A 27,726-nucleotide genomic window follows, 5' to 3' on the forward strand; every position below is an offset into this window, starting at 1 on the left:
TCACTGCGTTTGCATGTTTGTGAACACGTTCATTTAATCCAGTGAAGTTTAATTATAGGGTGCCTTTTTTGCTATAGTCTAGAGAGAATGGATCTTAATAATTACAGAGAATCGTTGTCCTTAACTCTGCTATTCATAAGCGATTTTGGATGGCCAAAGAAGCATAGAATTTACATTTCGCTAGTTATAACTTACAACGAATTAGTAACAATAAAAAGTCTTCGAACTTATTAAATTCTCCTGTCCTCACTTCTCACTATGATCTTTGACTAGCTACTTTTTCAGATCACGTTTAGATCAGTTTGTGGAGCCGTGCAGGTTGCTGGTAAGTGTGGATGATTATTCTAACTTTCCAAGGGATAATTGGTTTAGTGACACCAAAAGATTATGTGTTTAGAAATTAAATATACCGTCGAAAAGTTGCCGTTACACCTAAAATGCGTAATGCTTCGGTGTTATCAAACAAAATTTCCCCCTTTTTTTTTCTAGATAACAGGGTTTTTATATGTACAAGTCGCAGTTGACATGCTTGCATGGATCTCTTCCAGCTATGTCACCATCAGTTCTTGATGGGGATGAATTAGTCCATATGTCGTACAAATTGTAACCTTAATTCTCCACTCCTCTCGCTATCTAGTTGGATACGGAAATGATACCTTAGCAACTTAGATTACAATATCTATACATCGATCATATGTTTAAGGTCTTACCTCGTCTTGCGACTTGCAGTCTATGGTGAAGCAAGAGGAGTGGCTGCCAAATTGGACCACGTGCGAGCATCTACGGTGTCTGATGTTGATGTTTTATGATGGTCAACACAGACTCACCTAATAACGATTCGCAGTAAAAACAATAGAGTTGCCAAAATTAAAAGATCAAAACTAGTTAGTGGAGTCAATTTTAAGATTAATTCACTTTCGTGGAATCACAAAACTAATTTACGAGTAAATCAGAAGAGAACCATATTCGTATTTAAATGACCACTAGCTTTTGAGCAAACTAGCAAAGGATAACCTCCTTGTTTTTCAACACAAAACGACAAAGATCAACTTAACTCTAGGGTTGCTAGAGCTTAACTATGAGAAAGAATAGACTCTCACGAGCTACCATCAGAGTTCACAAAACCAATTGGTTTTAATGAAACCGATAGGGAGAATAGCTACTTTAGTCCCTAAAGTTTCTCTGTAGGATCAGTTTAGTCCCTAACATTTTAAATGGTCCAAAGAAATTCTTAACCTTTGTCATAAAGCCTACAATAGTCCTTGGGTCCACCAAAAATCATCATATGGATATGCCATGTCATCATTCATGCAAAATCTATGATGAATTGTCCAATTTACCCTTACGTATATCATAGAAAAATAAATATAAGGGTGAATTAGACATAACCATAGGAAAAAAAAATACTTCTTTTTTTCACCCTTTTGAGGTATATTTTTGCTCTTACATATGCCATATATTTTTTTTAACTTATTCCTTTTTTCTCCTTTTCCTATGTGTAAGGATGAATTGGACAAATCATATAGATTTTGCATAGAAAGGTGACATGGCATGTCCATGTGGTGATTTTGGTGGGACCAAGGATTATATTAGCCCACATGACAAATTTAAAGGACTTGTTTGGACAATATGAAAGATTAAGGACTAAAATGACCTAGGAGTGAAACTTTAGGGACCATATTAGCTATTCTCCCAAACCGATATTGTTGTCGGTTTGGGAAAGCGATATTTGTACAATATTTACCGAAAGTTGTTGGTTTACCTTTTTTTATTTTGTTCAGTTTTCAGTAAACCGGTGGGAGCGGTTTTCACTTGAAAAGGTAAACCCTGGCTACCATACATGCACGCGGAACAAATCTACGCAATACTCACATGAGCTGCATCTCACCATATAAGTGATCAGCACCAACACAAAAAAAAAAAAAAAGACTCAACTGATCAACACATCACCATATATATCAAATTAAACACGGCAGCCTCATCCCAACTAATTTCCTTTCCTCGGTGGATCACAAATTCCTACACGCACAAACTTAATTTGGTCCCTCAAAATGACGATTGTTCCAGCTATCACAAATAATTTGGCATTTCCCTATAAAACTAATTACTAGCCAAATTATGCCACAAACATCTAGGGAAATTGGAGGGCCTGATGAAGGACGAGCCATATCCACCGTGAACTCCTCGCCGGCCGGAGCGGAAAAGCTCCGGCCGGCACGGCTACTTCTTCTAATTGAGTAGGCAAAAACATCTACTGGTTGAGATGAAGCTCAAGGCGCGCAAGGGATCACCGAGAAGATGCGATACAGCTTAATTAGAACGTGCCGCCGGCGCCGACCAAGTGCTCGACGATATGTCGGGGCTCTGGCGTGGCCACTGCGCTTCTCCTCCTTGGTGGCATGGAGATCCTAGACTCCGTGACAAGATCTTCGCTGCCGCCTCTGGCATCTTCAATGGCGGCGCGGCAGAATCGCACCCGCAGGTGGTGATCGACACCCCACGCCACGCACAACCAGCTGCTGGGCTGCTCGGTTTGGGCAAGTCCCGGGTCGAACACCTAGATGGCAATTAACAGTGTGCTTTGAATTTTTGTGAGTAATAAAGAGGGAATTTAGATAGAGAGAAAGAAAGGGGATAAACTGCAAATGCAACAGCCGAGATTTGATTTGAATTACGAGATTGCAACTGTGAGTGCAAAATGCGCCGCTAGAAATTGGGTTTTGATATTTTATTTTTAATATTGATTTAAACACTCCAATGACACCACTATCGAATTTAATAATGACTTATTGGCTTGACTTATTTGCATGACAACTTATTTTCGTAGTTGGGTTTTTTGAATTTCATTTGGATTATTGCCATTTTGGTTTTAGTATTACGATGGAAACAAAATTAACTTTCCAAAATAGATTGAAATGTTTATATTTAACTTGTATTTTGTATGTTACAAATTGATAATTAGCTTTCCTTTCATTGGGTTGCTCTTGCTGTAGATATGGTCCAATTTACTCCCCTGAAATATCTTATTGAATCGATCCTCTAAACTATTTTTCGACTCATTTTACCCCCTATAGCTAAGTTCACTTTACTGGTTAATCACATTTTTCTTATTAGTTTCTCTTTATACGAATCATATTTTAAGCTTAAATTTGTAAAGCCATAGATGACACCATTATTTAAATTGTAAAATAGTTTTAAATTTTTTCATGACTATTTTCTTGAAATTTAAAACCTCTACGTTTAAATTCGTCTTAGTGGTTACAACTTATGTAAACACCGATTAAAAAGTTTCAAAATAAAATATTGAGAGATAAGTTATAATGTATATATCAACACCACCAAATTTCCCTAAATATTGAGAGATAAGTTATAATTTATATATCAATCCCACCAAAATTTCATTGTAAAATATGACCTATACAGAGAGACAATTAGGACAAATATTGTTAGGGAGTAAGACGAATCATTTTCAATATTTTGGGGTATAAGATGAGCCGAGAAATTATTTAGGAGGTTAAGTGCTCCAGTGCAAAAGTTTGGGGAGTAAAATAGACTTTTTTTTCCTCAATGTAATGAGTTAACACATTAATATATATAATATGAATCTCCCGTTGTAATCTTGTAGCGGGGGATTCACATTATATATTGCTCAACTTTGATTTTGGACTTTAGTTTATTTTCCATTTGGCTTGGAGATTTCTATTATTTGAGTTTTTCATTATTTTGAAAATATCATGCAATTATGCAAACATACATACTAAAAATTAACAAAAATGATTGTATAGTTTTATACGACATTAACGAAGATGCACGCGGATTGACATTCTAGTTAAACAGGTGTGATAAAAATATGTATATCAGAGACCGCACATATATATTTGATGATGTGTATGTCCTATAAGCAATACGCATATCTAAGTTTGATCACACTTATAGAAAAGAAAATATGTATATTTATATCTTATAGGAACTGTTCACTACTGAATTTTATCTTTTTTTTTGTTTCTCCGAATGTACAATAAATCTAGTCTTTCATGTATGTATATAAACTTATGGCATTATATTCTACGTTACCAATTTCTTAAAACTTTTTTACATTATGTGAGCCACATGTAAGCTATAGATACTTATTCACCTAGATGCAAAAAATCGTGGTCCGGTATTTTACTGCAACCCTCCATTAGTTTGAACACAGAGAGAGATGTCGTTGTTGTTGTTGCAGTAGTGTGCCCTTGGCCAACTTGTGTGACTGGTAGTTGGTATAAGTGCGTCAAGTAGGATGAAGAGGACAAATAATGAATTGAAGCATTGATATGATAAGTCGTAGAAAATAAATGAAGCATCTAATAATAACTTAGGAGTAAAAATTTTATATATGTGTCATAGCTTTTTAAAAGCTAAAGCTGGAAAATAGATCACAATGAAAAACCCTCAAATCAACTCTAGGTTATGTTTTAAAATTTACATTTTATCAGCGGTTGATAAACCAATAATCATATATATTTATATTAATTGGACACTCCGAGAAAGCTCTCACATCAATCAAAAAGATATGGCCATTGGTTAGTTGGCTCAAATTATTAGAACCTTATATCGCATTAAGAATTTATATTAAACACAATATTTAATAGATTTTTAATTTTTACTACCGTATGGACTCTTTGGATTTCGCTATCCTACAACTTGTATGTATGAAATTCCACCCATTTGAGCTCTCAATTTAGTAGATTATTTTTTAATTCTGAAATCCAAAATTAATAATTAGTAGGTTAATTGCAAATGCGCTATGCCCTACGGCTACAGTTAACAATAGGTGCCGACAGGCAGTCATCGAAATTCGAAAGTGGATAATTTAAAATAATGATTTCCATTCCTTCAAAAATAAATATTTTCTTTCTATAAAGCTATGTCCACAAATATAAGGATTTTTTAACAGATAAAATATAAGGATTTTTGTTATGTATCTAAGAGCACATTCTATAAATATAAATCCAAGTGCATGTATCCAGGTGCGTAGTAAAACATCCTATCCATGGACATGGACGGAGGTACTGCTTCATATTTTCAGCATATCTAGAGCGATCTTATTTTCAGTTGATTCATTGGATCGATGTCATGTCAAAAAGGTCATGTTGCATCTTTTTTTGATTATTTTTTCCACGGAAAATGATGTAATCTTGGACCACTCTCTGTGACCTGTGTTATGACTTATGACTGTGCTGCAAAGGGGAGTATGAATTATTGTTCTCAAAACTAGAGATCACTCATGCTCCAGGAAGCCTTGAATTTGTCTTGATTTATACTGAAAGTAACCTGGATTCATAAAATTCTTGTGTTCGAAGCGAATGGTTGAGGAATTATCGTTTCATTGAGAGAGAGATTTCATCTCAGCTAGAAAAGTTAATACATAAAAAAATGTTGCTAGATACCTCATTGAAGACAGTTTAACACCAATGGGAAAAAAATGTTGCAACATATACCTCATTTTATTTCAACATTGCAGTATTAAAAGAAATCTTTTATATATGCTCCTTTTAAAAAAGCATCAAGATGTACAAGTTATTATAGTTTAGGGGTTTAACTTGGTCAGGAAGAGGATGGGCATCATTGTCAGGAAGACAACGGTGTGAAACCTATCATGAATGGTAGCCTCCCGAGACTTGAGCTAGAGGACCTAGCAACACCGAGGCGTCAACTAGCCAGGGATGCAAGTAGGCAATCAATCGACCATCTCTATGAGAGCACGCGTGCTAATTTAGTTTAACGAGTTTCAAATACTACCTATGTCCTAAAATAAGTTAATTTTTCATCCATCACACACATACCAATACAAACATCAAAAGATTAGAATACCAGTCACTAGATGAATAGAAGTCGGGGTACTCAAAATCGTTCATATGCTTGACAAGAGAGTCGAGATGATCCAAAGTAAAACAATGACAAGATTATTCGATTCAGATTGAAAACATTGGTTAAAAGATAGTTCAAAGCGAAACATCGGTAATAAAAGATGATTTAAAGTGAAATTTGCTCATTATTATGATAATAGCTCGTTTGATTTACGAGGTTGGCAACTAATTAAGGCTTATTTAGTTCCCAAAACAAAAAATTTCACGCAGTCATATCGAATGTTTGGATACATGCATGGATTATTAAATGTAGGCAAAAAACAATTACACAGATTGCGTGTAAATTGCGAGACGAATCTTTTAAGTCTAATTGGGCAATGATTTGACAATATGGTGCTACAATAAATATTTGCTAATGACAGATTAATTAGGCTTAATAAATTCATCTCGTAGTTTTCTGGCGGAATATGTAATTTGTTTTATTATTAGACTACGTTTAATACTTCAAATATATGTTCGTATATCCAATGTGGCAACAAAACCTAAAAATTTTTCCCAACTTGTTTAGGCCTAAGTAATGCATGGATAGCAAAGACCCTGTCTCGCATGTGGTATGTATGATTAATTTGTCCCGGCCAAAATTTTTTTTTAACGCTTACAAGGTTAATATCATAAGTTGTAGTACAGTTTTAGCAAATCTTTTGTGGACAAAAGCATCGGCCAATAGGAAAATAGACATGCTTGACAGCAGGGAAATAAACTCATACTTTAACTGTTTAGTTGCAAATGCACTATGTATTGCGGCAACAATTAACAATGGTTGCAGAGAGGCCGTCCTGCAAAGCAGGTAATTTAGCACTAAAGGTTCCATGCCTCCAAAAATAAATATTTTCTTTCCAGAAGGTTATGGTGTCGACACATTGTAAGAGCAAGTGCTGATTCATATTTCCTGCACATGCTGTTTTCACAGTTGATTCTTTGGATGTCATGTCAAAAGATCAAGTTGCCACTTTTCTGATTATTTTTCCTACAAAATGATGTAATTCACTCACTATGACGTGTTATGACCCATGACTGAACTGCAAAGGTATGAATTATTGTTCTCAAAAGACTACTTCCTCCGTTTGATAAAAATAAACCTAGGGGATATACAGTTTAGATTTGTAGTATTAGAATACGTCAAATCTTATATTAGATTTTTTAATGGGACAAATAAAGTAAAGACATGCTCCAAGAATAGTACTAGTATTAGAGTACGTCAAAATTATCTTTTAAATCACTAAGAACATGTAATAAAAGTTTTATGTTGCTTTAATTTGTTGTAAAACTTTTATTACTTGTTCTGTCAGTCAATAAGTCGTAAAAAATGAACAAATTAAAGCAACGTAAAACTTTTATTACATGTTCTTAGTGATTTAAAAGATAATTCTAAAAACAAACTATAAAAAAAATTAAAATTAAGTTTTAAATTTAAATTTTGGCTACGGCTGATAACCTATAAGTCAATTAAATGATGTGGTTATCACCAATGCTATTTTTTTTTTTTGCAATAAAGGACCAACTAAGGATAATTTCATTTCATTTCAACATATCATTATTATAAAAATATCTGTTATACTCTTTAAAAATGTATCAAGATGTACCATATATATAAGTGGATGTATCAAATTTCAGTACTTGTATAGTATCTCTTTGTATATATATTTCTGCTTTTTTTACACACTGCACTATATAATGTCAAATTCATTCATTTGTCAATAAAATCTGACAGAATATAAACACATGCATGCATGGTAAAAAATAATCACAATGATGTAGGCTACCAATATATGTACCTATATATAATGTTGTGGAGTATGTACTGCGACTGGAGAGCTACATATATATATATATATATATATATATATATATATATATATATATATATATATATATATATATATATACTCCCAACACAACTGCAGCCTTTGCAAGGCGTTTCAAAAGCCTCCAAAAGTCATGGATAAAAACCTTAAATTCCTTTTCATGCAGTGATAAAAGTCGTTGTCTTCGTCACAGCATGAGGGAGATACTTGGGTGCTACTCCTTTGGCTCCTAGTCATTTGTTGTACCTACTGATAAGATAAGAAGTTCATATACATCCGTTTGCCAAAAGGATGACGTCCTAATTAATAAAAAAACATGTGAGTAAAACCTTGAAATCTTAAATTATTAATAGGTATTAACACTCTTTCACTTGGTTATACTCTTAGCAATTTTTATAAATGCATAATTTGAAAATTCAATGGTACACTACCAGACTCTGTCGATGTCGTCCAAAGCGCTAAGTAAAAAGAAGGAACGTGAGAAGTAATTATACTAATACTTTTTGTCACAGACAAGATATAGTCATTTTCACGCTATAAATCGTAGTAAGATTTGTGCGTTGGCGACCGATATACCTCTCCGCCACCAAATAAATCAACTTTTATACACGAATCTACACATAGGGTCTATATCCGTATATAAAAGTTTGATGATACGCTCACATATACAGTACGACAAATCGATGACATATATCAGCATAAATCAAACTATACGAATTTTCCTTACATCAGTAACCTATACACTCCTCCGTTCCAAAATAAATTAACATTTATATACTAATCTAGATGTATGCTACTCTCTACGTTTCAGGTTAGAAGACGTTTCAAGTTTAATGTTATTATTTTTTTCTACAAACTTGGTCAAACTTAAACTTAAAGCAGTGTGACTTTGACCAAAGTTAAAACGTCTATAGCCCTAAAACGGAGGGAGTATATATATATATATATATATATATATATATATATATATATATATATATATATATATATATATATATATATATATATATATATATATATATATATACACACACGTATCCTATGCACACATGCCCTCGCGTGTACACACCGTGTACACCAACTAAAAATTATCACAAAAAATTCTAGGAAAATTCATACATGTACTTTCAATAGTATTACATCTACGTGCAAAGTCGCATCTTCAAATTCATTCTACATAGAGAATAACAAAAAAAATAAAATTCTGACAAAATTGCAACCTTAAAACTGTCAGATTTTTTGTTTTTTTGTTACGGCTAAAATATAATGAATTTGATGTTAAGATTTTAACCCTAGGTGTAATACAATTAAAAGTATGTGTATGATTTTTTCTAGATTTTTTGGTGACATTTTTTAGTTGGTGTGCACGTGTGTACACGTGAGGGCTTGTGTGCATATGATATGTTGCCATATATATATATATATATATATATATATATATATATATATATATATATATATATATATATCCACATATTCGCGTATAAAAGTTTGATGTTGTGCTCGCATAGTACGATGAATCAACAACATCGATCGATGTGCTATTTAACCAAGCTAAGCTAGATATAGATAGCCTCCGTGTGTTGTTTCCGGTGAGAGAAATCAAGAGATGGGTGGCCACGTCATCGTGTGGATACTGCTCTTGGTGTGCTCATGGCGGATTTCAGCTGCTCAGGCTCAGCAACCACCAAGAACCGATCCTGTAGAAGGTATAGCAATCAGTCAATCAATCATGCCATACACGCGCGTAATCAATCAATGTTGCCGCAATTGATTAATTTACTTCTCTTGTTGCCTCAATCAACGCACTTTTGATGTAGTGGCGGCGCTGGAGGCGATCCTGGGGAGATGGGGCAAGACGACGTCGCCGGTGTGGAGCATGAGCGGCGAGCCATGCCGCGGCGTCCCCGTCGACGGCGTCACCGGCCTCGACGGCAACCCCAAGAACAACCCCGGGATCAAGTGCGACTGCTCCTACATCAACGGCACCGTCTGCCATATCACCCAGCTGTAAGTGTTATGTTCTTTTCTGGTTCTTGTTTGCATGCACGCCAGATGCTCGACGCAGTGCCTACAAGAGAGGCCATGGCGTCTGGAATCTGGGATATACGAGTTCTTGTGAAAACTAACTTGGAAATGCAACTTTGCAAGACCACCACTGCAACTATGCATAGGTTTCACTTGGGAGTAACTTTTTTTATGTCGCCAAATAACTGCTCTGCTGTTCAAATTTCACCATGATCACTACTTGGAGTAATTAGAGTAAATTATTTTTTGTTTTTACCCCTCGAACTTGCGAAACCAGGTTAATCTGGGACCTTGGTCACTGGTCAGTAGTGAAATCTGAGGTTGACAACACATCTGTACACAACTAGCTAATGCCCACTGTTTTCTGCCCTCTTCTCTCTACAAGCTACAATCACGAGTGAAAATTGGACCTAAGCAGAGTTTCAGTAACCAACCAGACATGGACATGCTTGTTGGGCTGTGTATGTGTGTTAGTGGCGCATGAGTATGGTAACATACTAACATATGTGCATGTATATTTGGAGTAAACAGCAAGAATTTTCGTACTTATTTCCAATTTTTCTTACTCCTTGTTTATGTAATTCAGGAAGGTATACGCCTTGAACGTTGTCGGTCAGATACCTGCAGAATTGCAGAACTTCACCTACCTAAATTACCTGTATGGTATCTAACTATTATCAGCTCTGCCTAGATGCTGAAACAACTGTAGGATATGTATTAATATCTTGCAGCAAAGCCAGCAAATTCAAATTCAAACCCATGTTTGAAATTCTTTGCTGCTAATTGACTGGATGTTTCTGGTGCTGTTTCAGGGACCTGGATCAAAATTACTTATCTGGCCCCATACCATCATTCATAGGGCAATTAACTGCCTTGACAGAATTGTAGGAGTTATACTTCAAGTTTTATGTTCTTGTAGTGTCAATCAGTTGGTGTGTTGTCTGAACCATCCTTTGTCCTTGTAAAAAAAAAGGCATGTGGGATTCAATGCACTCTCAGGACCAATTCCGAAGGAACTTGGGAATCTCACGAACCTCAACTTGCTGTAAGAGACCTCTTCTTGCATAGCTGGTCAATTTTCAACTATAGATTAATGATGGTCCAAAATATTTAGTTATATAGAAAAATCCAAATGCATAACTTTTTAGAAAATTCTAAAATTCACAACTTATGTATATAGGCACCTCAGTGTAATTTCACTTTTCAACTGGTGTTTCATATATTTGAGTGAAATCCAAATTGCAAAAATTGTGGATCAAAAGGGTGTGTTTGGGGTTTGGAAAGTGGTTGTGTGTTCGAGGAATAATAAAAGGCTCATCAGGGCAAACAATGCCCCTTTTCTCAGCTAGTAGCATTGCATGCAAATAAATTATCTCACTCCTGAAATATTTCTTTTGTTTCAGAGGCATCAGTTTGACCAATTTTACTGGTCAACTTCCTGAAGAATTGGGCAACCTGACCAAACTTCAACGATTGTAAGTTTGTAATCCCCCTCTTTCTAACTTGACAGATGCTACTTCTAGAAGAACAAAGTTTAATTTGGACCAGCAATATACCTATTTTTGAACATGCATGATTGTTGCATTTCATAAATAACAGGTACACTGATAGTGCTGGCTTGAGTGGTCCATTCCCTTCGACATTCTCAAAGCTTAAGAACCTGAAGCTCCTGTACGTTCAAGAACAGAGCCACAGCTGTCATGTTCATTTTGTTTTCATATGCTCAACATCAAACATGTTTTTGTGCTTGTAGGCGGGCATCAGATAACGATTTTACAGGAAAAATACCTGATTATATTGGGAGCTTGACTAATTTGGAAGATCTGTAAGAATAATTATTAACTTTTTATCACATCAATGATTTTATCCTATTCACAAGACAATGGAATTGCAACATAAATTTTCTGCATATGTTGTTTCCGATTGAATTCGAACTGTAGCGCGTTTTTTTTTTCTTTTCAGTCATCACTCTGAACAGAAATATGCATACCTGTATGCCATTACTCTGGTCCCAACAGTATCTTAATATGTAGAGGTTACTTTTTCTAATATTCAAATAAACTTGGCATTTTCATACTTTTTTCTTAAATTATGAACTCACAGGGCTTTCCAAGGAAATTCTTTTGAAGGACCGATTCCGGCAAGTTTGTCTAATCTAACCAAATTGACAACCTTGTAAGTAGTTTGTTCTATGGCAACATTACCATTCCCTCTTGTCATGATGACTGATGTGCTAAATACAAATAAGCAGACGGATTGGAGATATTGTAAATGGGAGCTCTTCATTTTCCTTTGTCAGTAATCTGACGTCTTTGAATATCCTGTATGTGACACTTAAATTCTAACTATACATCTTGCAATTTTATATATTGACAAAGTAATAACTTGCTAATATCGAATACTTTTTACAGTGTATTGAGGAACTGCAGGATATCTGGAGACCTTGGAGCAGTAGACTTTTCAAAGTTCACAAAATTAGCCTTCCTGTACGTTTTTCATTATGGGTCATAGCACAATCCATGAAACTCTTGGTCATTTTTCTGAAATTTCATGTGAAGTGTCTGTTCAAGTATGCTGTCTTGTGGCACAGGGACTTGAGTTTTAACAATATCTCAGGCAATGTTCCTCAATCAATTCTGAATCTACAAATGCTTACAGACCTGTAAGGAATTCTTTCTGGAGGTTATTCCATCTACAGAAACATATGTTATATTGATGACCATGTTTCATCATCTTGTATTCTACCCAATTCAGGTTTCTTGGGAACAATAGCCTAACAGGAGGACTGCCAGATGGGATAAGCCCTTCACTAAAAAACTTGTGTGTAAACAATTCAACATTGCAATACAGCTAAAATTAGAATGATACATTTATTTCATATTTGCAGAGATTTTTCATACAACCAGCTCACTGGAAGCTTTCCCTCCTGGTCTACCCAGAACAACTTGCAATTGTAAGTAGAAAGATCTCAAATTTGTGTTGGCAAGGGGAAAAAATATGTTATGCTCAACGCTTCAATTATTACCAGGAATTTGGTGGCAAACAACTTTGATCTTGGCAGCACCAACAACGGGTACTTATGGCATTTGGCTATACTTCCATAAGTGTTTAATATTAACAATTTTTCTCACAACTTTTTTCAAGTCAATTATGTCCACAGTATTCTACCTCCAGGGCTAAACTGCCTCCAGAAAGACACTCCATGTTTACGAGGTTCTCCAGAATGTATGTCTTGCTCTTCCTTAACCATAGCAGTTGGTATATAGGATTTTGAAATGTTTATACTATTCATAATTTTGCACATCTTAACTGCAGATTATTCCTTTGCGGTAGACTGTGGTAGTAACAGATCTATCAGAGGCTCAGATAATACTATGTATGAATTGGATTTCACGGACCTTGGTGGCTCATCATATTACGTTACCAGTGAAACAAGATGGGGTGTTAGCAATGTAGGAAAATATTTCCAGTCTCCAAATGATAGTAAGATAATATATAGCAATGAGAAGATTCAGAATGCGGTGGTTTCAGAACTATTCCAAACTGCAAGGATGTCACCATCGTCTCTGAGATACTTTGGCCTTGGACTTGAGAATGGAAATTACACTGTTCTGCTTCAATTTGCAGAGTTAGGTTATCCAGACTCACCAACTTGGAAAAGCTTAGGAAGGAGAGTTTTTGACATATATATACAGGTACAAATTGAGTGCATTGTATGGTAATTTCTATTCTCCTTATAAAAGGGACTAGTGGTGGTGGGGGTTCTGCTACCACCCCACAACCAATTCCTAACTTTTCTTGAAGAGCAAAAAGAATATAACACTCCTAACAACTCTCTACTTTTTGCGGGAATGAAAAAAGGACAGCATGGGGCCAAAGGGTCCACATGTCAGTAACAGATATGTACAACAATTAAGAGATGATAATAACGGGTTAATGATAATTTTCTTTAATTAAAATACCATTGCAACGCACGGGCAATATGCTAGTGTTTACTAAAAGCAAAAAAAGGAAAAAATGTTTACTGGATCCTTTTCTTCTTTATCTGACTGTATTATTGACATTTTTATAGGGTGACCTAAAAGAAAAGGACTTCGATATAAGGAAGATGGCTGGTGGAAAATCTTTCACTGCTGTTTACAAGAGTTACACGACAACTGTGTCGAAAAACTTCCTTGAAATCCATCTGTTCTGGGCTGGAAAGGGCACTTGTTGCATTCCTATTCAAGGTTACTACGGGCCATTGATCTCAGCATTAAGCATCACTCCAAGTAAGCCTAATCATTAAGGTAACCTCAAGAAGGATTATATTGCCTTCTAGTAAATGAAATCTCTGTTTCAGATTTTACTCCTACTGTGCGAAACGGTGTACCCAAAAGGAAAAGTAAAGCAGGTGCAATTGCTGGAATATCGATTGGTGCCTCAGTTGTAGGATTAGCAGCCCTATTTGGAATATTTATGTTCATAAAGAAGAGAAGAAGACTTGCACAACAGCAAGGAGGTAAATATTTTTATTATACAGGAATTCAGACAACAAAATTTTCAAATGATTTATTCTTTCTGGTGTGCGCTGGTGTCTACAGAACTGTATAACCTAGTTGGACGGCCTGATGTCTTCAGTAATGCTGAACTCAAGTTAGCTACAAATAATTACAGTTCCCAAAACATTCTTGGGGAAGGTGGATATGGACCAGTCTATAAGGTTGTCTATTTCCCTTAATTACTGTGAAATTGCAATTGAATAATTATCTGATCTGTATTAAATATAGCTTTCTTGCAAACTTGTTGGTCTATCCTCAAAATATAAATGTAACTTAAGTAAAGTTCTTCCTTTGGCAGGGTATGCTACCTGATGGAAGAGTTATAGCTGTAAAACAACTTTCTCAATCATCCCATCAGGGGAAAAACCAGTTTGTGACAGAGGTTGCAACAATTTCTTCTGTGCAACACCGGAATCTTGTCAAATTGCATGGTTGTTGCATTGACAGTAATACACCTTTGTTAGTTTATGAGTACCTTGAAAATGGAAGCCTAGATCAAGCACTCTTCAGTGAGTTCAACTCTGCTCATAACCAACACTGCAAAATTGTATTTTATATTTTGGGAAATTTCTTCTCTTCATTTTGTCATCATTTGAATTCTCAAGACCTTAAAGTCATTTCTGCTTGTACAGGAAAGAATAGCTTAAAACTGGACTGGGCAACTCGCTTCGAGATCATTTTAGGAATCGCAAGAGGCCTAACTTATCTTCATGAGGAGTCAAGTGTGCGCATTGTGCACAGGGACATCAAGGCCAGCAATGTCCTACTTGACACCGACCTCACCCCAAAGATATCAGACTTTGGACTCGCTAGGCTCTATGATGAGAAGAAGACTCATGTCAGCACGGGGATTGCGGGCACATTGTAAGCACATTTCACCATTTCTCTTGTGGTTGTCCTCCAAAATGAAAGCTAACTAAAACTTGTCTAACCTTTTGTCAAGTGGTTATCTGGCTCCTGAGTATGCAATGAGACGTCATTTGACTGAAAAGGTTGATGTTTATGCATTCGGGGTGGTCGCATTAGAGACTGTCGCTGGTCGATCGAACACTAATAACTCCATCGAGGAAAGCAAGATCTATCTCTTAGAGTGGGTAAGCTGATCAATGCTCCATCCTCAAACAACACACTAATCTATTCATGTATATGATGTTTTGATTATTGAAGCTATACCTATGTTAATTTACAGGCCTGGGACCTGTACGAAAAGGAGCAAGCACAAAGAATCGTTGATCCAAGACTTGAGGATTTCAATAAAGATGAAGTTCTCAGAGTCATTCATGTTGCGCTCCTCTGCACACAGGGCTCACCAAATCAGCGACCGCCAATGTCGAGGGTCATGGCAGTGCTCACTGGAGATGCTGAGGTAGTTGAGATGGTGACAAAACCGAGCTACATCACTGAGTGGCAATATAGAGATGGAAACAGCACCAACTCAGAATCTACCACCTCAGAGTTCAGCAGGCAGAAAGAGATCGACCCTCTCACCATGTCGCCAACAATCACCGGATCTAGTCATGATGGAAGGTGAATGCTGCAACCTGCAGGTGATCTTGGTTTGAAATGATTGTATGTAAATGTAAGACGGAGCTAATAGTGGAACTTAATTATTCTGAAGTATGTATGATGATAAAAGTATTTACCCCTTGTAATTTGTAACAGGTCAAATAGAGTAGTATCCTAGTATATATCTTAGAAATTAATCAACGTATTCGCATGTTTATGAGCACATTCTGCAGCAAAATAGTAAAAACTGTCCATGAAATTTGTTGGCTGGAGGACAACTTCATGGGTTCATAGGCACATATGCTTGCCACAAGAAGGGATGAGGTGAAATAATTAAAGGCTGTATGGAGATTTGATCCTTAAACTCTTTTAAGCCTCCGAAAGGAAACTCAATAATAGTTCAGTGAACTTGATAGGGTCCTTTTTTTCCCATAGGTTATGTACATATAGGGGTGAAAACGTCCACAAAAATTCTTGACTAATCGACCCTCGTCTCTACTTTTACCAACTGAGCAATATGGATTAATGGTTACCAACAAAAACAAAAATGAAAATGGTAAAAATTATTAAAATACCAACTATTTCTGAATTTTGCCGAATTCTTACGAATTACTATTTTTTATATTATGGTAATTACTGTATTTCTAAATGCATCAATGTTCTTAAAAGTAGCTACTTTTTATACATCAATATTTATGATTCATTTCTTTATTTGACCCATAGTTTATAAGCTCATCGACTGATTCATTTCTTTATTTGACCCGTAGTTTAGAAGCTCATCGACTCCTCAACCAAAATTTTAACTCAAGTATAAGCTTAAATGGACGACCATTTGTAATTTATTACAAACTTAAAATTTATTTCATTATATTTAGAAAGTTATGCAAAGTTAAGTGTGTGATTCTACAGTTCAATTTTTTCGAACGATACCAATATGTTTCCATCTATATAGTTATGTTTCCGGTTTTCTGATATTTCTGACATCGTTTTCATTTACGGCTTTACCATTTTCCATTTTTTTCTTAGAAGAGCAATTTTACTATATTCAACATTTGGTACCTCAAAGTACTAAATTTTGCACTAGAAAGTACTTAGAGGTACAAAAAAATTTGTGGTACCTTGAGATACCAAATGTTGGATGGTGAAATTGCTCTTCTTAGAAAAATATGGTTACGGAAATGGTTGGGACTTTTTTCCAAGCCGTTTCCGACCGTTTTCAACCGTATGTATTAAGTAATGTTGTATTTAAATCTGCTATTCGTAGGCGATTTTGGATGTCCAGACAAGCCCACAAAAGATTGCATTTCGCTAATTTCAACTTACGAATAGTAAGCATAAAAAAAAGTCCTCCAACTTTAATTCTCATGTCCTCACTATGATCTTTTGACTATAGTTAGTTTTTGAGACATTGAGATCAGCGTGGAGGTAGCAGGTAATAGTGGATGATTATTCCAAAAAACGGGGGCTTTCATACGTACAAGTCGCAGTTGACATGTCCGATATCTTCCAGTTGTGTCACCATCAATAGTACGTTGATGCCATGAATTAGTCAATGTCGTAAACATTATTGAAACCTTAATGCTCCACTCCTCTCGCTATCTTGGAAACAGAAATAATATCTTACTAATTAGCAACTGAGGTTTCTCTTGGCCTTTTCATATTGTCACAATTAGGATTAATTAACTTTTCGCCTTGAAGCTCCCGTTGCTGCTGGTACATATATACACAACACCTCGGACAATTCATCACTATATTTCAAACCAAACCAAACCAAACCTGCTGCTTTTGCTTTGGTTAATTAGCTGAGAGAGAAATTAAGAGAGAGATGAGTTGCAGCAGCAGCAACAGCAGCGTCCATGTCTTCTTGTGGCTGATGCTCGTTTATGCGTTCTGTGCAGCTGTTCAAGCTCAGCAAGCAGCGAGAACTGATCCAGCAGAAGGTATGTGAATTCAGTTTTGCAAATTACATATCTCTATTGATCTTGTTCTACCTGCAACTCTGCAAGTGGTAGCTAGAGGGTGTTAATTCAGAAACTGGCAGGATTACTAGTAATTAGCAGAGCTTAGTTAATTGCATGCAAGCTGTGTCTTTGTCGCTTAATTTGTTCTCCGGTTTCATTCACTGATTTCGAAGAGCTTCAAATTCAATCTATAATACTCAAATCCGAAATAAAACAGCATCCGGTTAGTATCCAGGTTGTTTAGTTCACCGAACAACAGGTTAATGACAGAAGCAAATCCTAAAATTCAGATAATAACTTAGCTCCTATGCTTTCAAAATAAAAAGTTAGGCCTGTAGACAACGTAAGTGAAATACAAGTCAGAAATTTAACTGGCAACATTTTCAGTAAACAGGGATCAATTATGATGCATCAGAAGGTTAAAGTCTATCTAGACGCTGAATATTAAAGGAAGGCTATTGGAAGAATTAATGGTGAGCAGCTTGAAGTCAAACCCAATTGGCAGCTTAGAGATGCGCTCATAGTATAGTGGCAGGGGTTGCTGGCATGCACCCCATCCGCCCGAGTTCGATTTTGCTCGAGTATGCTCACCTGAAATATTTGCTTCTTTCTTCTTAAAATCATGGACACCAATTCCTTCCTTGATATCCGACTTATTTTTTTTTTCAATTGGCAACCTAGGACCCATAGGGTAGGAAAATGTGAGATGGGTTTGTCCCACTTAATTAAATAAATTAATGTTTTATTTAGACAATTGAAATGGACTTGAGTGGGACTATTTTAATATAAAATAAGTATTAGATAATTTTCTCATATCTTCTATCATATATGTGCCTTTTGAGTCTAACTAATTAGACACCTAATTCAATCCACAATTCTCTCCTCCTTCAAATGACACATGAAGTACCACAATGAGTTATGTTTGTCCCACTTAATTAAGGAAATGGACTCGACTCATATATTTCAATATAAAAATAAGTAGAAATTTAACTAGAACGGTAAGATAGCGAGCCGGTAATGTTAAGTACTCCCTCCGTTTTAGATTATATGTCGTTTTGACTTTGATCAAAGTCAAACTGCTCAAGTTTGATCAAGTTTGCAGAAAAACGTAGTAACATTTTCAACATAAGATAAGTATATTATGAAAATATATTCAATTGTAGATTTAATGAACTATTTTAGTATTGTAAGTAAACTTGATTAAACTTAAAGTAGTTTGATTTTGACCAAAGTCAAAACGACTTATAATCTAAAACAGAAAATGGAGGGAGTAGGTGTTTACAGAAGTAGAGTGTGTGGTTATATGGCTTGAGCGTGCATATGTATACGAGCATCTGCCTTGGTATCTTGTTTAGCGGAAAACAAAGAAAAGGTTTTCGAGCTACATTTGCTTATACTGAATTGCGTATGTGTCTCTCCAGTGGCTGCACTGGACACGATCCTGGGGAGATGGGGCCTGCGGGCGTCGCCGGCGTGGAACATCAGCGGCGAGCCCTGCAGCGGCGTCGCCATCGACGAGACCGGCGTCGACAACAACCCCAACATCAACCCGGCCATCAAGTGCGACTGCTCCTTCAACGCCGGCACCGTCTGCCACATCATCAGACTGTACGTATCCTCTCAACCTGCTCATCCAGCTGCACACCAGTTGTTCGATATAATGCCTACAAGAGGCCATCAGTGACCATGGTGTTGCTGAGGACTAGGCTTGCACACATGAAAATGAAATTGCTTGATATTAGTTCCTTCCAATCCGTCTCTGCAAACTCCTATGTTCGTTTTTTTTTTCTGAAATCATGATCTTTAGTATCCAAGGAGCTCTAGCTAACAGGTTTTTGTGTGTCTATTCAGGAGAGTGTTCTCGTTGAACGTTGTTGGTCAAATACCTGAGGAGCTGCAGAATCTCACTTATCTGAATAACTTGTATGACCTCTAAACTTTATCTTCTCTGTTTTGAAGATAAAGCAGTAAAGCACTACTTTTTCTGAGAGCTAGTAGGATGTAGAGAACATCGTCTGAGGAATTGCAATTCAGATGCTCTTCAGTTCTTGAGGGTCCTTTTATCCAATTTATGAATAATCTTTTGAGTCCAACTTCTCATGGTAAAATTATGCTAAAAGGATATATCACTTCAAAGTGCTAAATCTGGATGAAAGAATCAGTTGTATGCGCCGACAAGATGGGTGCACATGTCATTCACACATTCTTGGAAAAATTCTTAAGGTGTGATCTTTGTGGGGGTAGATTATATATAATTGTTCTGTCTGTTGACTGTGATTTGGCTTCAATATAGCAGATATTGGGAAATACATTATATAGCAGAAGCTATAATCCTATACCACAATCTTGATAGTATTAAATAAGTATGGAAAAAATACCATATATATTTTACGAGGACAATACACATAGATATTTTGAGAAGTTTGAAAATAAAGCTTGCAGAATACCTATCACCATACCCTGTTCTCCATTGTGTTACTCAAGCGTTCAGTAAAAAAATCCTAATAACTAGCGAAGAACTATCATCTTCCTCATCTAGAAAAACTAGCAAGAATAATCAGGGTACAGGAGCCCGATTATGAAGTGTTTATGTTTAGCTTGATGGTTTTGATATTACTGAAGGGATCTTCGGCGAAATTACTTGACGGGTCCCCTGCCATCCTTTATTGGAAACTTTTCTGCCATGCAGTACTTGTAAGAATCTGATTTCGAGCACTGCTTTAGTTTTATTTTCTCTTAGCATTCATCAGTTGTTACTTTCTGTTTCTCTAATCAGTAATCGCATAATGTTGAAAAAAAATTACTAGGGCGGTGTCCCTCAATCCGTTATCTGGACCTCTTCCGAAGGAGATCGGGAATCTTAGAAATCTTCTATCATTGTAAGAGATATCTTAGTTAAATTTCTTCAGAGTTGAAGTTTACATTACAGACTATTTTTTCTACTCGGAGTTGAAGTTTATACTACGGACTATCTGAAGTAAATTAGTTACACAGGAGACACAAATGTGTAACTGTAACTTATTAAGAATTTTATAAAAATTTATCATTTCTACATGAGTTTCTTATGCTTGCATCAGATCCAAACAGTAATAAATAGTTCTTATCTGCTATCCAAAATAACAAAATTGTAGATTCTTAAGCAGTGTTTTGTAACATGCTTAATTCTTATAGAGGCGAATTTATGCTATTTTCTGTCTGTACATAAACAAAATCATAGTCAACATGTTTCTTTGGGATTTCAGGGGCATTAGTTCAAACAATTTTACTGGTGAACTCCCTGCAGAACTGGGCAATTTGGAAAAACTCGAGCAAATGTAATCCCATTGTCCATTTTGAGCTTCCAAATTTAGACTCCTGTTAACTAAAATTTTGACGAGGCCCATCTAAAGTTGTTTTTAATTACTGCAGTCTTCCTTTTATAGGTATATTATTAGTTCTGGCTTCAGTGGTCCCTTCCCTTCAACATTCTCAAAGCTTAAGAATTTGAAGATTCTGTAAGCTATTGGAGTGTCACAAATGTTATTTTCATTTTGGTTCCATATGCTCGAAGTAACAGATTCTATTTTGCCTGCAGGTGGGCATCAGATAATGATTTAACAGGAAAAATACCTGATTATTTTGGGAGCTTTCCAAATTTACAAGATTTGTAAGATTAATTATCAACCTCTTGCTCCATTTAAATATTTATCCTGATTTATTATAACAGAAAATCAATGGAACTGTAGCACAAAATGCTTCTCCTTCATTTCTTGCCCTTACATTAGGACAAGAACATATCATATTCTCAGCCCTAGTCCTAACAGGAGTGCAACACATTGCCTGAGTGATAAATTTGTATAATTTTACCTTTTGACATCATATATTTATGATCTAATCAAAACATTAACCTGTAGAAGGTTCCAAGGAAATTCTTTTCAAGGTCCAATTCCAGCAAGTCTATCAAATCTAACCAGATTAACAAGTTTGTAAGTATTTTTACATTACACTGCCTGTTTCCTCCATGGAGATCAATATAAGTACTTTATTCTCTAAGTGTCCGTGCTTCAGGCGGATTGGTGATATTCTAAATGGGAGCTCCTCGCTGTCGTTTATCTCTAATCTGACATCTTTGAATGTCTTGTACGGTGAAAAGCTTTTGCTATAGAGTTCATAATTGCTTAGTCTTCACAAAGTGGCAAGTTACTAAGTTAGATACTTTTATTACAGAATACTGAGGAACTGCAAGATATCTGATAATCTTGGAACAGTTAACTTTTCTAAGCTTGCAGGGTTAACCTTACTGTAAGTATTTCTTTTCCTGCTCTTTACTTTTGGTCAGTTTGATATAAGGCATCTGTATCGACGATGTTGCTGCTTCCCTATTGGCACAGGGACTTGAGCTTTAACAATATCACAGGTCATGTTCCTCAATCCATACTGAATCTGGACAAGCTTAGCTTCTTGTAAGAAATTAAAAAATTCTTTCTGAATATTCCTGTTCCTGTCATACAATGGCTTCGGAAGGTAATTTTTTGGGGGCCATACTGAACTGTACATAAACCAGGTTTCTTGGGAACAACAGCCTTTCTGGAAGCTTGCCATATGACAAAAGCCCTTCACTGAACAATTTGTATGTGTAGCAAATTAACATTTAAGTATAGCACATGGCCACATGTTACTCCTATATTTTTGAATATTTTGTACTTGGTTTTTTTGAACTTCTGATGGAACCTTTGCAGAGATTTTTCCTATAACCATCTCTCTGGAAGCTTTCCTCCATGGGTTACTGGGAACAATTTGCAACTGTAAGTTTTATGTTCTGAAATTTCTTATAAACTTTTGAATGCAGGCAGAGGGGAAAAGATACATACTCTAGGTTGTGCTTACATGTTTCCTAGCAAGTTAACCATTTTGCGTTCTATAGGAATTTGGTGGCTAATGACTTCATTCTTGATAGGACCAACAATAGGTATGTGTCACATTAAATTGTACAGATGAAAACATTTGTGCGCGATCTGAGATTGGTGATTCAATTATTTGTGCAGCATTTTACCTTCAGGGCTAAACTGTCTCCAGCAAGATACTCCTTGTTTCCGTGGTTCTCCAGAATGTACAATTCCAAGTTTCCAACTCTTCACTCACATTGGTAGTTGATATGACCTCAGTAATATTATAACCATCTCAATTGCAGATTATTCCTTTGCGGTCGACTGTGGCAGTAATAAATCTACAAGGGGATCAGATAATACTTTGTATGAAACTGATGCTCAAAACATTGGAGCCGCATCTTATTATGTTAGTGACAATGCGAGATGGGGTGTAAGCAGTGTAGGTAAATTCAATGAGGCTTCCAATGGAAGTTATGCAATATATAGCCCCCAGCAGTTTCAGAGTGCACTTAACTCAGAATTATTCCAAACTGCAAGAATGTCACCATCATCACTTAGATACTATGGTATTGGACTTGAGAATGGGAATTACACTGTCTCACTTGAGTTCGCAGAGTTTGTTTATCCAAACTCACTAACTTCGAATAGCATCGGGCGGAGAGTTTTTGACATATATGTTCAGGTTCATACTGAGTGTGTCACATAATATTTTGTGCATGTCTGCATGGAATGTTTTCTAACTAGACGTTTTGCATAGGGTGAGCTGAAGGAAAAGAACTTCAATATAAGGAAGACGGCTGGTGGAAAGTCTCTAATTGCTGTCAATAAGAGATATACAGCAACTGTGTCCAAAAACTTCCTTGAGATCCATCTGTTCTGGGCTGGGAAGGGTACTTGTTGCATTCCTACTCAAGGACACTATGGACCGACGATCTCAGCATTAAGCGTGACCCCAAGTACTGACCAGTTAGTCAATATATATGTGCAACCAAGAAAAGGGAATTCAATTGATTTTTAATTAATATAAAACTCATGTTTCAGATTTTATTCCTACTGTGCGAAATGGTGTTCCAAAAAAGAAAAGTAAAGCAGGGACAATTGCTGGAGTAGTGATCGGCGCTTCATTCTTTGGATTAGCAGTCCTAGTTGGATTATTTATGTTGCTAAAGAAGATAAGGAGAACGGCACAACGGAAAGAAGGTATATATTCTTCTAACAATTCACTTTTTAAATAGATGATTTTAATTCCTAATTATTTCCAATATGTGATGGACTTTTTTTTGGCAGAACTTTACAACATGGTTGGAAGGCCTAATGTCTTCAGCAATGCAGAGCTTAAGTTAGCTACAGAGAATTTTGGTTCTCAAAACATTCTTGGAGAAGGAGGATATGGACCAGTCTATAAGGTTGGTTATTTCCCCTGATTTACTCAATGTTAATTGTAAGTGAATATTTATATGATCTAGCAATAAGGAAAGTTCATCTTTTGATAGGGTATACTAACTGATGGAAGGGTGGTAGCTGTGAAACAACTTTCTCAATCATCCCAGCAGGGGAAAAGCCAGTTTGTGACAGAGGTTGCAACAATCTCTTCTGTGCAACATCGGAACCTTGTGAAATTATATGGCTGCTGCATTGACAGTAATACACCATTGTTGGTTTATGAGTACCTCGAAAATGGAAGTCTGGATCAAGCACTCTTCGGTGAGCTCACATCGTATCACCATCACCTAACAAATTGCTTATGCTGCACTCCGTTATCGAGATACCTGGTTCTTAACTCTTTATATTTTTCTTCTCTTTATCATCATGTCATTTATCTCGGTCGTTTTTGGAAATTCAGGGGATGGTAGGTTCAACCTTGGCTGGTCAACACGTTTTGACATCATTTTAGGCATTGCAAGAGGGCTAAGCTATCTTCATGAGGAGGCCAATGTGCGCATCGTGCATCGGGACATCAAGACTAGTAACATCCTACTCGACCCTGATTTAACACCCAAGATATCTGATTTTGGGCTTGCCAAGCTCTATGATGAGAAGAAGACTCATGTTAACACAAAAGTTGCCGGCACGTTGTAAGCGCATTCATCATGGCTATCATGTTCATATATATGTTAAATAACCTGTATTGATTGCACTTGCTTGAACTTTGTCTAGTGGCTACCTGGCACCTGAGTATGCAATGAGAGGCCATTTAACTGAAAAAGTTGATGTTTTCTCATTTGGTGTGGTTGCTCTAGAGACCGTCGCTGGTCGATCAAACACCGACTACTCCCTTGTGGAAGACAAGAAATATCTCTTTGAATGGGTAAGCTGATAAGAAATCTTTGAATCCTAGAGAACACATCAGTTTATCAGTTTATCCTTTTATAGGTTACTGAAACATGTTCCCTTCATATGTTAAACCTTATAGGCTTGGGGGCTCTATGAACGAGAGCAAGCGCTCGGAATCGTGGACCCAAGGCTCGAGGAAATCGATGAAGAGGAAGTCTTGAGAGTCATTAGTATCTCGTTCCTTTGCACCCAAGGCTCACCACACCAAAGACCACCTATGTCAAGGGTGGTGGCAATGCTCACCGGAGACATTCCGGTGAGTGATGTGGTGGCGAAGCCGAACTACATCATTGAGTTGCAGCTCAGGGGAAGGAACAGCAGCCATGTCACCACCGGCTACTCCGGGTCTACTGCCTATGAGCTCAGTGGGCAGAGGGAGACATCCCCTCTCACGCCTTCTCTAGAGATTAGTAGAGAAATTATCGATGATGGAAGATGAATGCAAAGTTGCAAAGTGATGGTAGTGATCTTTGTTTCAAGAGCTAATTTTGGACATTATTCGTGTTCACATAAATTGCATTTTTATATGGGTTAGATCTAATAAAATTGAATGTGACATGTGCTACTCTTGTGCCGTTGATTGTTTGATTATAACTAATTCCGGAGCTCAGGATGAATTGCGATTGAATAAATGACATTACATGTTTGGGGGTTCTATTGCGCGTAGCTGCACCAAGAAGCGAAGTAAAGCACGCGCTTCCACACCACTCATCGTAGCACTTGGCGCTAATATCTTAGGAGTTTAGTGGCAAATGTATTTTCTTGAATAAAATAATAATTAAATAGTGAATTGGAAGTTTTAAAATATGACTTGATAGTTAAATTCAAAGTTATAAATTTCAGTTAAAATTTTTCACAATTTGAGTTGAAAGTTTTAAAGTTTTATAATAGAACAGTATAAAATAGTGAGTTGAAAGTTTGAAATATAAATAGAAATTATGTAAATTCCAGAAGTGAGTTGAAAGTTTCAAAACTTTGAATTAAGAGACTTCTAAATTTGACATGAAACATTTAAAATTTTGTGTCAAAAGCTTCAAAATTTGTGCCGAAACTTTCAAATTTGACTTGATATTTTTAAAGTTTCATTTGAAGGTTTATTTGGAATTTAAAATTTAAATTTATTTGAAAACATACTTAAAAAATAAAAAAATGAATTTGGCCTATAAAAATCCTTGTCCAGCCTTGAGGCCACTAGCGATGATAGTAGCATAGAGAAATAAGTCTTGTCCATCAACTTTACATTGAGTTTGATTAACATCCCTATACTAATGCTAAATATTATAAATCTTCACCCCTTAAACTGTACAAAACCGTGCAATTTATGTCCCATGGTAGTATAGCCCCTATATTTTCATGTTTTCACTTACATGGCAGATGTCCGGACCCACCTATCAGCATGCTGAGTCCTCAATGCCATTGTCAAACGGAGTTAATGACACACACATGTAAATTCTCTCTCCTTGTTATTGCTAATTAGAAAAGACTGGCTCGTCATCTTCGTCCTCCTCAGGGTAGTTTGCCACGCCGCTGTTGCCCTCCTTCCACCCGCACCACTGCTGCTTATGGGAGTCGGCGCCGGAGAAGTGCATGTGGATAGGGCGCTCACCCGAGTTGTTGTTTCGATGGCTGTTGGGACCAATTGCTGTTGCTGGAAATCGACAATGTTAATAGTCGTTGGGAGCTGCGTGCCGGTGAAATTGACGAGCTGGTACTACTACATAATCGATTTTTCCGGATAACCCCTTCTACGTTGCAGGTAGACCATAACTACCTTCATCTGCAAAAATCACACCCGATAGAACAGTTTAAAGGGTCGCATATAAAAAAAGATTATGGCTTGTGGCCCCTTATGAGGCCCGCCTGCGATAATAGACGTATTGTATACCGCAGGCGCCAACGGGCCTCTTAAGGGACCACATGCTATAATGCATTTTCACATGTGATCCCTTAAGAGGCTCGCATACAAAAATAATATTCCCTTTGAAAGTCAAATCCATCATCCTCTAATCCACTCCCATCTCTTCTCCTCAACACATCCACTCTCTCTCTCTCTCCCCCATCTCCTCCCCTCTCCTCTCCCCTCATCCTCCTCTCTCCCACTTCCCCCTCCTCACTCTTCCTACCAATCCCGTCGATGATGGTGGCGGATCTGGCATCCCTGTCCTCGGGTGAGGCACATTCGCCGCCCTTCGCCCCGGGAGTGCCGATGATGGGCTCGGTGGCGAATCAGGCGTCGTCGTCCTCGTCCTCGGGAAGGGTGACGATGGAGTCGGTCCATCGCCCACGGAACAAGAACGTGGTGAGAAAATGTACACACATGTCTTTTAACTCCGTTTAACAGTGGCACTGTAACTCAACAAGCTAACAAATGCGTCCAGACATATACCATGTAAGTGACAACATGGAAAAATAAGATCTATACTACGGTCTTAAGTACTCCCTCCGGGCTGGTTTTACTAGTCGTTTGAGCTCAGTTAGCTATGGATGAGAAAATCTGTCGTTGGAGCATTTTTCTCACGTACGGGACGAGATTGCCCTTGTGCATTGATGATGACTACTCGTTACTCCTTGAATGCTTCGTTCCCATCTCACGTAATTAATGGCGGCATACGTGCATGCAAGCACACAAGAGAACTTGAACATGATTACTTATGTGGGCTTTGAGCAAAAAAAAAAAAAGAAGCCATAGTTCCTGACATCATGTATGAGGCTCACGATGAGGAGTCGATGGCCAGAGACACCATGAACGAGGCGAGCAAGAAATAGCTCGTAGT

General features: G+C 36.9%; 2 protein-coding genes across 5 annotated transcripts; both read left to right on the forward strand.

Moving 5' to 3' along the window:
* The first annotated feature begins 9,238 nt into the window (after positions 1–9,238).
* LOC127782252 (probable LRR receptor-like serine/threonine-protein kinase At1g56130) lies at positions 9,239–16,055 on the forward strand. 2 transcript variants are annotated; one of them, XM_052309370.1, is made up of 24 exons: positions 9,239–9,423; positions 9,535–9,724; positions 10,329–10,400; positions 10,555–10,626; positions 10,716–10,787; positions 11,146–11,217; positions 11,342–11,413; positions 11,496–11,567; positions 11,846–11,917; positions 11,994–12,065; positions 12,154–12,228; positions 12,333–12,404; positions 12,497–12,562; positions 12,630–12,695; positions 12,771–12,815; positions 12,903–12,967; positions 13,058–13,437; positions 13,815–14,013; positions 14,085–14,243; positions 14,326–14,444; positions 14,582–14,792; positions 14,916–15,147; positions 15,227–15,377; positions 15,473–16,055. In XM_052309370.1, the coding sequence occupies exons 1-24, from the start codon at positions 9,324–9,326 to the stop codon at positions 15,812–15,814; spliced, it is 3,048 nt and encodes a 1,015-aa protein (XP_052165330.1). In that variant the 5' UTR covers positions 9,239–9,323; the 3' UTR covers positions 15,815–16,055. The 2 variants fall into 2 exon arrangements, with proteins under 2 accessions (XP_052165330.1, XP_052165331.1); XM_052309371.1 differs by lacking the exon at positions 10,329–10,400.
* A 1,437-nt stretch (positions 16,056–17,492) lies between these two features.
* LOC127782250 (probable LRR receptor-like serine/threonine-protein kinase At1g56130) lies at positions 17,493–25,517 on the forward strand. Of its 3 annotated transcripts, none has more exons than XM_052309367.1 (24): positions 17,493–17,729; positions 19,172–19,358; positions 19,602–19,673; positions 20,373–20,444; positions 20,558–20,629; positions 20,993–21,064; positions 21,173–21,244; positions 21,325–21,396; positions 21,644–21,715; positions 21,798–21,869; positions 21,957–22,031; positions 22,121–22,192; positions 22,294–22,359; positions 22,469–22,534; positions 22,654–22,698; positions 22,775–22,839; positions 22,921–23,300; positions 23,376–23,574; positions 23,660–23,818; positions 23,906–24,024; positions 24,112–24,322; positions 24,462–24,693; positions 24,859–24,926; positions 25,032–25,178. In XM_052309367.1, the coding sequence occupies exons 1-23, from the start codon at positions 17,615–17,617 to the stop codon at positions 24,920–24,922; spliced, it is 2,631 nt and encodes an 876-aa protein (XP_052165327.1). In that variant the 5' UTR covers positions 17,493–17,614; the 3' UTR covers positions 24,923–24,926; positions 25,032–25,178. The 3 variants fall into 3 exon arrangements, with proteins under 3 accessions (XP_052165327.1, XP_052165325.1, XP_052165326.1); XM_052309365.1 differs by having other exon boundaries at positions 17,495–17,729; positions 24,776–24,926; positions 25,032–25,517; XM_052309366.1 differs by having other exon boundaries at positions 17,495–17,729; positions 21,647–21,715; positions 24,776–24,926; positions 25,032–25,517.
* Positions 25,518–27,726: the final 2,209 nt, after the last annotated feature.

This window comes from Oryza glaberrima, chromosome 8, assembly GCF_000147395.1.
Source record: "Oryza glaberrima chromosome 8, OglaRS2, whole genome shotgun sequence".
Lineage (NCBI taxonomy): Eukaryota > Viridiplantae > Streptophyta > Magnoliopsida > Poales > Poaceae > Oryza > Oryza glaberrima.